Source organism: Hesperophylax consimilis, chromosome 9 (genome assembly GCF_061612785.1).
Source record: "Hesperophylax consimilis isolate HC1 chromosome 9, BYU_Hcon_1.0, whole genome shotgun sequence".
In the NCBI taxonomy this organism is placed as follows: domain Eukaryota; kingdom Metazoa; phylum Arthropoda; class Insecta; order Trichoptera; family Limnephilidae; genus Hesperophylax; species Hesperophylax consimilis.
Genome location: NC_142844.1, coordinates 7,055,806 through 7,067,554, shown reverse-complemented (window position 1 = coordinate 7,067,554; position 11,749 = coordinate 7,055,806). Strand labels below are relative to the sequence as shown.

The 11,749-nt window shown below is 34.1% G+C and overlaps 1 protein-coding gene across 3 annotated transcripts; it reads right to left on the bottom strand.

Annotated features, from left to right (window-relative positions):
• Positions 1 to 1,258: 1,258 nt before the first annotated feature.
• On the bottom strand, positions 1,259 to 11,236 carry Stlk (Ste20-like kinase). 3 transcript variants are annotated; one of them, XM_089635239.1, is made up of 8 exons: positions 10,969 to 11,236; positions 10,628 to 10,860; positions 10,063 to 10,240; positions 6,643 to 6,841; positions 4,217 to 4,357; positions 3,208 to 3,322; positions 2,143 to 2,264; positions 1,259 to 1,728 (listed from the first exon to the last, which is right to left on the bottom strand). In XM_089635239.1, exons 1-8 carry the CDS (start codon positions 11,131 to 11,133, stop codon positions 1,652 to 1,654), a joined length of 1,230 nt encoding a protein of 409 aa, XP_089491365.1. In that variant the 5' UTR covers positions 11,134 to 11,236; the 3' UTR covers positions 1,259 to 1,651. The 3 variants fall into 3 exon arrangements, with proteins under 3 accessions (XP_089491365.1, XP_089491366.1, XP_089491367.1); XM_089635240.1 differs by lacking the exon at positions 4,217 to 4,357; XM_089635241.1 differs by lacking the exon at positions 4,217 to 4,357 and having other exon boundaries at positions 3,208 to 3,348; positions 6,660 to 6,841.
• Positions 11,237 to 11,749: the final 513 nt, after the last annotated feature.

Sequence of the window (11,749 nt, the reverse complement as noted above, 5' to 3'; positions counted from 1 at the left end):
GTGCTTTTTGGTGAATTTCTCTAATTTAAGAACGATACTAATCTGAAAGCTATTTTTGAAGAAAAAAGAGAGGGGAAGGAGTACATCCATTTTTTGGGAATTAGTTCCTGAAAAATACAAGACTGTCAAAAATTGTGCCTGCCTGCTCCTCACATTGTTTGCATCAACATATCTTTGTGAGTCATCATATTCCAAAATGAAATATGCAAAAAACGTAAACAGGAATCGACTTACTGATTCTCACCTTGATGACGTATTGAGGGTAGCATGCAGCAATTATAAACCTGATTTGTCTAAAATTGTTGAAAATTTATCCCAATGTCAAAAGTCTAATTTCAAAATAAACGCTTGGATACATGTTACTTTTGAGTTTTATTTTTTTCACTATTGTAATTTTTAACGATGGGTATGCTGATAAGTGATATGTACTATTATTATTCTGTTTTGGTTATATTTTTATAAATCTCAAATGGTTTTCCAAAAAAAGGGGGGTGGTGGGTTTCATGATATTTTTTGTCATACCAGTATAGTGTTGCGGCCCGCGTAGCTTTACAAACATATGAATGTGGCCCGCAGAAGAAAAAGGTTGAGTATGACTGGTCTAAAGGGTCTGGAGTTCATTATTGAACCGGAGCTACAGACACTCAAATAAGCATTTTTAAAATTACGGTTTTCCGCAGGTAAAATTGAATTTTAATTAACAGTTTTTTTTTTAAATTATTATATTTGTATCCTTGTTCTTCAGAATAATCAGCAGTTAAGTCATATGTATTATTTATGTTGAATCGAAATTGAAATTCCAATGAATATAATGGTTTAATACGAGTCCATTGTTATCCAAATATTTTGGACAATTATATATCGCGTTTTTGTGAAAAATCACCTCAGCACACTCAATTCTCTCTTAAATTTTTTTTAATTGGTTCCAACCCCAACTTATTTTGGAGTTACAGTCATAATTTCCTGTTGCGTTAAAATAAGTGTTTTTAACAGTTTTTAGAATAGAGAAAATAATTAAAAGATATTATGATAAAAATTCGAAAAATTCAGTTGATCTGAATAATCAGTATTATTATTGTGGTGTATATTTCGCAGTGGAAAAAGAAGTTGAAAATGATTGGATTATTTTTTTCACGCATTGCGTACATACAATAATGTCTTTTTCTAAGTAGGTTCTATTTATTTTCTGATCAGGATTTCAGAGAATTTGCAGGAAAAAATAAAACCATAAATTAATTATTTATTGTCTCCAGAGTATTTTATTTAAAATATTTTTCTTATACTAAAATAATTAACAAAAGCATGTGTCAAACATAAACATTTTCACTATAAATATAATTGTCTATTTATGTCCTATCTTCATCGAGATTTTCCATAATATGAAATTGAAGGATAAAATAAAACAAGCAAATCATTTATTGTCTCTAGAGTGTTTCATTTAAAATATAGTTGCTATATTAGAATAATTAACAAAAGCATGTGTCAAACAAAAAAACATTTTTTCTATAAATATAATTGTCTATAATATAATTTTATGTATATGTGTTATGATAAGGTTTTAACTGATAAACATGTTAAAGCGGGAGTTGCAAAAATAATTGCATACCCTCCAGTATAGTGTGCATTAAAACTAAATATCACATTTGAAACATTAGAAGTCCCATTCGCACGACGCGTCGAGAGCCATCTCTGAGATCTGGTCTTCTAGTAAACTAGCAGGAAGGTTATCTGAAACAGAAGACATAGGTATATACATTTTTTGTTACATATATTAATTCCACATATGATGTCATCTTTGGGGATAAGGTGGGGAGAGTCTATTTGTGGAAAGCAAGGGGTGAACTCGGTTCTTAAAGAAACCCATATTGTAGGAGGAAGGAAGCACAGAGACTGGCAAATAATTCTATAGCTGATCTTTTGAACGAATCATAGAAACAACCCGTTCTCATGTGGCAAATGTCAACCATGCGAAAATGTTGGGCGCGCGTTTAGGATGTGTCCCAGCTGTGCACCGGTGCCAAAGAAATCAATGACTTTAGTTCTTGCTAGCATATTCCATTGAAATACCGGTAGAACAATCAATAGAGTCATTAGATTAGCATAAGAAAACAATGGAAGATTATAAACAAAAGTGATACTAACCAGTTCTATCCTCAATAAGCTGGGCAGGCTGCAGCATCTGTGGTAGGGAGTCAGACTTGCGTATCTGCTTGAAGAAGGAGTGATGCAGAAGTTGTGATGGCGTTGGCCTCATGCCCGGCTCCCTGTGAGCAATATAAGCTTAACTTAACAGAAGATTAAGGACCTACATTTACAAAATTGTTTAGAGACTTTCACATTTCATTTGTAAGTTTAATCACTACAACAATGGCATGTGCAGCACCATTCAGCCGTCCCAATAGCTATGTTTCAATTGTAAGTTTAAACACTACAACAATGGCATGTGCAGAAACACTATATCCATAGATGAACCGGTGGATGCAATCTGTTAGCCATAAGTTGATAATAGTTTGACTGTTGGTAATAAGAAAGATCACTGTAGACATATTTTATATACTTGTACAGAACCCTTGAGGAGATTTTGCACAAGAACTGCGCTAAACAAACCATCCAAATAATTGTTATTATTATGTGAGTAGAGTTTAATCTAAATCTTCCTCATTTCGTCATACCAATGACATTTTTAAGATTCCACCATAACATTTTGTTAATTTGCAAAAATCTTAAAAATTCGAGGTCTTTTTGTTATAAAGAACATGGCCGTATTCAAAGGAAATGTATCTTTTACGTAATATTACAACATTAAAGGTTATATAACAATACTTAATTGGTTGTTAAAGTACCGTCGATACATTTATAATGTTTTGAATCTTGTTTTCAAAGAAAACGCCAAATTTGTCATCCACTGTATTCAGATAGCGGATAGCACTCCTCACAGGTGAATTCAGATACAGATTGCAACGACTCACTCAACAATATAACAAGTTGTGGCGACTTCCCCGAGTGTGAGATTCTGGCACAAATTTGTTGATTTGTGCCAGATACGTGGCCATTGATTAAATTAAAAAAATATATATTTGAACAAAGCAAAACATCTACGCATTTCTAGTGAATGGTAGGTCGTCATACATAGAATAAAATGAGATGGAAATATGTACATATATATTACAAAATAAAAATAAATATTATAAGAGTATAATGTAGTACCTTTGCAGACACAACTCGGTGAATTCATGGAAAGATTCAGTCAACCTGCGGGTTGCGTACACCTGCCTCATATGTTGGGCACTCCCCCCTGCTACATTGTCACCCACACCGGCATCTGTAATACACACAGACAGGTCATTAAATAAATATATAAAACAATTTCTTCAGTAAACTGCCTTTAGTTATGCTGCTTTCATATATTTTTGTAGATAAATGGGATAAAAAATAAACTCAATAACTCCTCAGGCTAATTTGTATTAACAGGATTTAAGATATTGAACAAACGAACAATTACATTCTTATTCTTATAGATTTTCATACGAAACGATAAAAAAATGATTTTGCAGTAATATTTATAATACATTTGTATGTATTTATAATTTTTTTTTTCATATCAGTAATTTTAGTACAGTTTTTAAACGAAAAAACGTATGGTGAGCCGTCTTTAAAGCTTTTTATGGTTATTTCGAATAATAAAATATTAAGGCTTATTTATCACCTTTCAAAACAGTTACTAGTTTTCAGATACATTCAGAAATATCTCATTTATTTGTATTTTATTGAGAAGCAGAAATACACACAGATTCTCCGACTTTCTGACAGCATCTGAAATGTAACGGTCAATATGCCAGAGGCCTGAAGGGTTAATTAATTAAGTTATATCTAGCAAGTGAAAATTTAAAAAAGTATTTTATTTGGAAACCAGTAAATATTAATATTATGTAGAAAGAAATGACAAGTTTTTAGAAGCACTAAAGAATTTTTTTTGAACTAATAAAGAAATCATATTAAATTATAATAGGCAAAAACATAATCAATATTGATAAAGAATATACAATATACATACCTACCAATATGTTTAGGTTTGAGAAAAGAAAAGAAACCTCGTAAGCGACATTACGAAAACATTATAATGTTTATTCTAAGCTGATGTGTTTTTATTTTGTCACCTACGAGACATCTTTTTTTACAGAATTCGATGTAAGTTTCAATGGATTTTCATACTAACCTACATTTTGGTTTAATTTTTGTAAGAGGTTGTGGGGGATCGAGGGGTGGTAGAGAGCCAGTTGTTCGGGGGGGATGAGACTGGAGGAACTGGAGGACTCGGGGAGGGGGAAGGAGTTCGAGTGTGTGAGAGGATGATCGCCTAAAAACAAAAATAAAACAAAACAATGAGTTGTGTAATATAAATATACATAATATATCGTTTCTCAGGCAAGACACAAACATAACAAGTCTAGATAGGAATGTTACCAACAACTACTATGACTCAAAATCCACTGCCGATATTTACCAGTGAATAGATTCGGTTGGTTGTTTTGTGAGTACATAGTCATTTATAATGCAGGATAATGTCGGGATCACAATGGACAATACAGAAGACAATACAATAGTGTCATGTCCCTGCTCCGTGAACGGCTTCGACCGCGAAGGGCAGGACGATGGGTCAATACAACAATTCTAACGTAGTTCAAAAGCGAAACGCTGTCAAAATGGATACACGACGATGCGCTTTTATACAAAGATGAATTGTAGTGTTTCATTTATGAGATATTTTTAAGCCGAAATACGAGATCTGAGCGCCAAGAGCCGAGATACGTACGCACGGAGCGACCGGCTATTGTCATATCTTGTTAAAATGCCTTTACTTGAAAATGCAGTCGGGCGCTGTGGTGGGAGTAAGACACTATACTGCGGAGATAGCTTGCCAATCTAACTCTGGGACAGTGTCTTGGTTCATTGTTCTGTCTTCCAAACTACTGTTCACACTAGGAAAATGGGTCCGGGGCTGGACAAAACAGTATTGTACTGTCGTCGTGTGATTGCTGCATAAGGAAAAATTTATTATTTAATAAGTTAACCTTTATAAGTGACGTGAAAAGAGTTCTTTCCTTTCAATATTCTACAGTAACAATGATGTAAGGATTACTTCTAGACTTTTATATTTCGTGTTTTTGGTTATTCTGCCATCATAAGAAAAAAGGCAGCTGAAAATTTTCAATGTTCACATTCTGATATCTTTTTATTATAATTGGTTGATAAACATGAACGAATGTGACCATTGAAAATTTCCAGCTGTCTTTTTGTTTATGACGGCAGTATAGTGGTTGTTGAATGCTTTTACAATGTGCTTGTGTATTACGCCAGTGTGCAAAATATAGTTTTAATGTGAATATAATACATTTAAGTCTAATTTCTGATAAACATATTAGTGAAATAAAAACACATTAGCCAAATTAGACCACAAAGATAAAATAAACACGTACAAAGGATATTTAGAGCATGCAAGAGCATAAATAGTTAGTCATAAAAATGTTAATATTATTATATGGTAGCTTTAATCAGTCTAACGATGGCTACCCATATTTAGGTCTCATAGCTCTAGACTTGAGCGACGGAGGTCTAAATTTAGGTAAACGATTTTTTAGAATTTATTTCGAAATTCCCACAAAATGGCTCAGTTATATACTGTTACATAGCGATTTTAATCGAAGTGGATAATAATCAAGTTCAGTCGAATTTGCTAGACGCCAGTCCTTGCGATCGCCGAGAGCGGCGACACCTCTCGGACACTAAGTTCTCGATATCAACGCTCCGCACGGCCCGAGACGGAACTGGCCGCTCACTCTTGCCTTGCCTCCAGTCAGAATCTTCACCTTAATGCGTCACTACGTGATTCCTTAGTCGCGCCCCGCGCCCCAGAAATTCAATCCGGATACTTGAATCCACTTAATACACAGGGATGCTTTCCGATGAAGGAATATCCAGACTAACGTATAGATAATCACATTAAAAACCTTGCCTATTAACAAGGCGATACAGCATAAACTCCTGGCCGAACTTCTCAGTGAAACTAATTTGTGCTCACATGTTTTAATCCGAGCGAACATGGACAATGGCCGCCTACACTTTCGCTCACCGATAGGAGAACCATGATAAGCTTGACCATTCTATCCTCTTCCCATGTGCTTTCATAAATTCAGTGCCAATTTTGTAACATAAATTCAGGGAAACAGAGAGCAAATTGACTGGACTTAATTATTATCCACTTCGATTAAGACCGCTACATAAAAATACCTACAAATATGGATAATGAAATATAGTTGGTAACGTCGGCCTTAAACTTAAACCACAGTAATCATATTAATATTTGGAGATATGATTTTTTTTAATAAGTGCGGTTGAATCCAAAAATGTCCGGAAATCTCCATTGCTCAAGGCATCTATTTTGTAAAGACCCCATCGCCCGACTGTTTAATAACTTATAATAATACATAATAAAATTATTTAAATGGCATGTACATACTTTTTACGTGCACAATAAAGGACTTTACAATGTGTTGGAATAATTAAAATGAAATATTATTATTTACATGTATTCTTGTAATTTTTTTAATTATGTTTGTGGTTATTCTAATTGAATAGTCTCACCATGCACTTCAGAGTCATCTTGGAAATTGATGTGTGAGAATGTTGTTGAATCCAACAACTGGGGCGTGTGCCCCCGAACTTTCTCAGTCAGCATCAGAGTGGTGGGAATGTCTGAGAATGGTATTGCGCCGTTTGCTAGTTCGCAGGCCACCATTCCCGCCGAGTAAATATCAGACTTTTCATCGTAGCCGCTTAAATTCTGTAATAAACCAAGAACATATATAATTTTGTCAAAGCTTGTTGCAAAACAAACAAAAACAGAAGGTACATGTTTCAACCCTCAGAACGTGGGATACAGTCACCACAAAGGGCACATCCCTGATGCGGGATTTAAGCAGGTTATAGGCCTAACGTTCATGGGTAAACATTCTCCTTTTATATCTTTAGAACATCTGAACTTTATGGAATATATATTTCATTTATCTTGGTGAGGATTTTAAAGAATGAGATGGAGATTCAGTTAACCCCTCGGGTATTTTTGTGCACTCTACGGTACAAACTGAGACGTACTCATAAAAGTCGTTGTATAATCTTTTTTTATTACGATATATGATTCAAGCAGTGTTAGGAATAGACAACATCACATTTTGTATTTGTATTTACATTGCAAAAGTTTACAATACACTTACAAATAATTGTAATATATTCCAAAAAGTCATCAATCATAAAATTTTGATGTTTGTGAAAGATTTGTAAAAGTTTATGAATTTTTTAGTTAATTATTTTTATATGAAAGAAAAATTAAAGTTAAGTGGCAGTAAACTTTACAATACGTTAGTGTAATTAAATATGCTTTTTAATTTCGTATAAAGTGGTATTTCTACCTTTTACAAGAAAAAACAATTGGCAAGCAAGAAAACAATTATGTATTAAAAAAATTACTCAATTTTTATTTGAATTTTTTTATTGCATATTAAAACTGTTTGTAATATTAAAATCCGAAACAGTTTTTCATCTGCACTTAAAAACAGTAATTTATTTATGGTATACATTAAAAATCAAGGAATCTATTTAAAAATTAATGTCATTCGGGAATATTTCTAAATAAATCCAAAATCTCAAAATACCCGAGGTTAAATTAAAACTCCGGCATCACTACAAAGGTAAAAAATAATGTGCATTCACATTAGATAAACAAGGCCATCTCAGTAAAAGTTGATGATATAATATATTTGAGGTGGTCAATAACCTAATGGATAAGATTTAAGATACTTGATTATCATTTGGAAGTCAAAGTCGATACTCATCCAAGGGAACTAACTTATTCCAACTGAGTAAAAAGGCTTAATTGAACGGTTACTCTTTTTTCATAAGGAGATATTTTAGAAAATTAAATTATCCAAGTATTAATTGCTATTGCATACTCAGAGACGTGAACGACATCTATATTTGGATATACAGGGTATCCGGGGGTCAAGTTCAATAACTTTGGAAGGTGATGGTAGGAGTAAAAAAGATAAATAACTTTAGGCGAAACTCTTTTTTTTTCCATACAAAAAGACATACCTACTAAAAATCCTTAGTGTGATGTACAAAATTACCTGATAAATTCGCTGTGAGCTCACTGTGGCAACGTCGCATATTTGTGTTTAGCCCGTATCCATGGAAACCGCAAGTAAACAATAAAATAAAACCGAGATTTTGACATTTACAATAAGTTACAAAATCGTTGCTGTTGTAAACCAAATTCCAAATAGAACTCCACCAAAATATTAATCACTTCACTATGTTATGTCATTGCTTTTGACTAATTTAACAAATATGTATTCAAAATGTCCACCATTGGCTTGTAGGCAAGCATGTAAACGTAAATTAATACTATTTACAATTCGTACATTGTGGCGTATCGAAGAACGGCAAGTCCGAAATGTGGTGGAGCTCTCTCCTGTTGAAACCACATTTCACAACTTTTACGTAAATCAACTTCTTTCAAAAGTACGTTAAGGTGGTTCATCAATAAATGTAGGTAATGTCTTGAATTAAGTTTAGGTGACATCACATTATGGTCCTATTATCTGATTGTTAATGATTCCCGCCCAAAGGTTCAAAGAGAACTGAACCTGATGGTGCACCTGCCTTATGTAGAGTGGGTTTTCTTCTGCCCATTTGTGCAAGTTATACAGGTTTATCACAACAGTTCTGTTGAACTGGGCCTTGTACATCGATGCTCCCAATGAATTTTGGGTTGTCAAGTTGCATACGGAGTGACCACTGACAATATGTAATCCTTGATACGGGACACGTTCTGGAAGGCCCTGCATGCAACAATAACGGAATGAGTGCAGGTTGTACTTCCTGAAGAGATCCCAGATAGAACTTTTCGGAACACCAGTCATTGCAGAAATTCAATGAAGTGACAATGTAGGGTCATTCACAATTGTAACCAAGATAAAGTTTTCGTACGCCGGTGGTAAATCATCAGCAAAGTTGGTTCGAGGTCTTCGGCCTATACCTTGTTCACGAATAAGTGCATGTGTTTGAACAAAAACACAAGTGTTAGGCAAATTTCGATTTGGAAAACGAAGTGCATATTCCAGGCTTGCGGCATTTACGTTTCAATCATGAGGCCCGTATACATAATGAATTCTGTCCTTTCTTCGTTGGTAAATCAAGGCTTTGTCGAAATAACTAAATAACAAATTACACTAAAAAATCACAATTTTAACAGTTAAAAAAAAAAGTCTAAAACTCAAAAATAAAGTAAGTCTGGAGAAAACACGCACTGAATAAAGATGTTTTTTAAGTAATTCTTAATAAATACACACTAGATACATTAACAAGTTTTAATTATAACAATCAAGTCAAACACTGCTAGGTACATTAAATTATCGGATCACTTTGCAAATGAAATACAAGTTATTGACTCAACGCACGGTATTCATTGAATTCAAGACTGATTGAGGGAACCGGCAGTAGGCGCGGGATGGGAGTTTGGCAACGACGGAAAACAATAATGCCCAACGCACACGTTGAACCAATTTTACCTTTTTAAATGAAGAGCACCCCTAATTGTGAATGAGGCAAGAAGAGTGTGCCAAGACCGAGTTGTTTGGCGGTCCGTCTTCTCTACCTACCCATGTGGGAAACGGCGTGATGGTTAGTTAGTTAGTTAGCACCCCTAAAAGTTGGAATTTCTAAAAAAGTTATTAGTCTTTTTTACTTGTACTATCATGTAGAATCACCCCACGAAGATAGTGCACTTTACCTCCGGACACCGTGTATTGAGGTGGTACCGTGGCTCTTAATAAAATTAGTCATAACCCATCGCTACAGTACTATACATTTAAGACTTTATGGTTATAAAAACAAACTGATGAAAAAAGGTGGATTATTGACTTCTTGATAATAAATGCAAAAATTTTCAGAGAAATGATTGTTTAAGAGTATCCGGATTCGCTAGCAAATAATAAGTTAAAGTACCTGTTCAAGGAGCTCCGGACTCAACCAAATGAGTGCGGAGTTATTGTGGCATGGCGGGGGCAGACAGTGAAGGGCCTTCTGCCTCTTTCCCTGGAGCAGTAGAGACCCAGCACTGCGTAGGCCGCTCAGGCACACCTCTCCTGCAGAACTTACCAAAATGTGACTCGATCGTATTCCTCTGCAAAAGACACTAATATTAATATCAATTAAAGTAGGAGCGCAATTACAGTTTGCTGGTAAAGTTTGGGTGTGTTCGATTTGACCTGTGAGAACCTGAGTTAACTTTGGTTTACATTTAGTATTTTGGCAGATGAAAAATATCTATCTGTTCAGTAAGATTCAATTACATCATATATTTTGTGATCTACAACAAGAATCAAAAGTCTACTAGCCTGAAAATCTTACAAAAACATCTCCACTATCAATTAATAATGAATATCTTAAAATAGATCAATTAGATACTGGGTTTTAAATGTGACAAATACATCTAAGGGCCCTGTGAATTTACATTGAGATTGCACAATAAACATTATTATAATGTGTTAGAATGAAAGGACGAATTTACCTGTGAATGTATCCTTTCTTATGAATATAATCCAATCCCTGTAACGTATCCCTTAGTATAATACAACTCGCTAACTCAGGAAGTCCTTCATTGAAATATTTGTTTATCAAATCTCTGCATGAGCCATATGACATCAAATTACACACGATGTACAGATCCAAGCCATTCACGAATGTGCTAAAGTAAGGCAGAATGTTTGGATGCTGTAGCTGACGGGTTGTGAGTATCTCTTGCTGGAAAACAAATGCACTAAATTTGACATTGCTGAATGACAAACATATAAGATTTAATTTTACGGAATTGTTAATGAAGCATATCATTTTATCTGTCAGTTAAAATACCTGTATCAATGTAGCACTTTCTTTCGCTCTGTCCAGGTAAAATCTCTTTATGGCGACAGTTAATCCCGAGGGTTTGTGTGAAGCAGTGTACACAACTGCCACACCTCCACGGCATTGGGTCAGCACAGAATTAAGCTGATAATCCCTGATATCTGACCCGAACATTTTATAATATATTTTTAAAAAGCTTATAAATAAAATAAATCAATATTTTAAGCTTTTACAGCAAAGCAAATTATATGAACCTGACATTTTCAGGTTAACATAACATAAAATTTGACAATTGACAATCATACGGGAGCAGATTGGCCAACGTAATTTTGTGTTTATGTTTGCGAATGCTCGAAAATCGTTTAGTTAAGCACTAAGTGGGGGCAGAATTGAATGAAATTGTGATAAAGTATGTGGTTATTCACGTAAAATATTTTTTTTACACCGCAAGCTTTGTTTTAAAACAAAGATTATAAAAATGATTTTAACAAAAAAAAAATGCTCTGCAAGGCGGCTACCGCATAGCAGCTTGTTTGCAACTTCTGCCCTTTTTAATAAAGAAATAAGCAAATTCTATTTTCGTAGAAAGCAATCACTTTGTGGTTTAACATTTTAATGAAATAAAAACAATATTTTTTTGTTTAAAACCACGATTTTTTTATTTTTTATTAATTTTAAGACCGACCGGTTTCGCTACACTCGAGCATCGTCAGGGTACAAAATTAAACTAATCAATAATACAAAATGTGTCATTATATATACATACAGAGGGAGATAGAAATTAAAACAA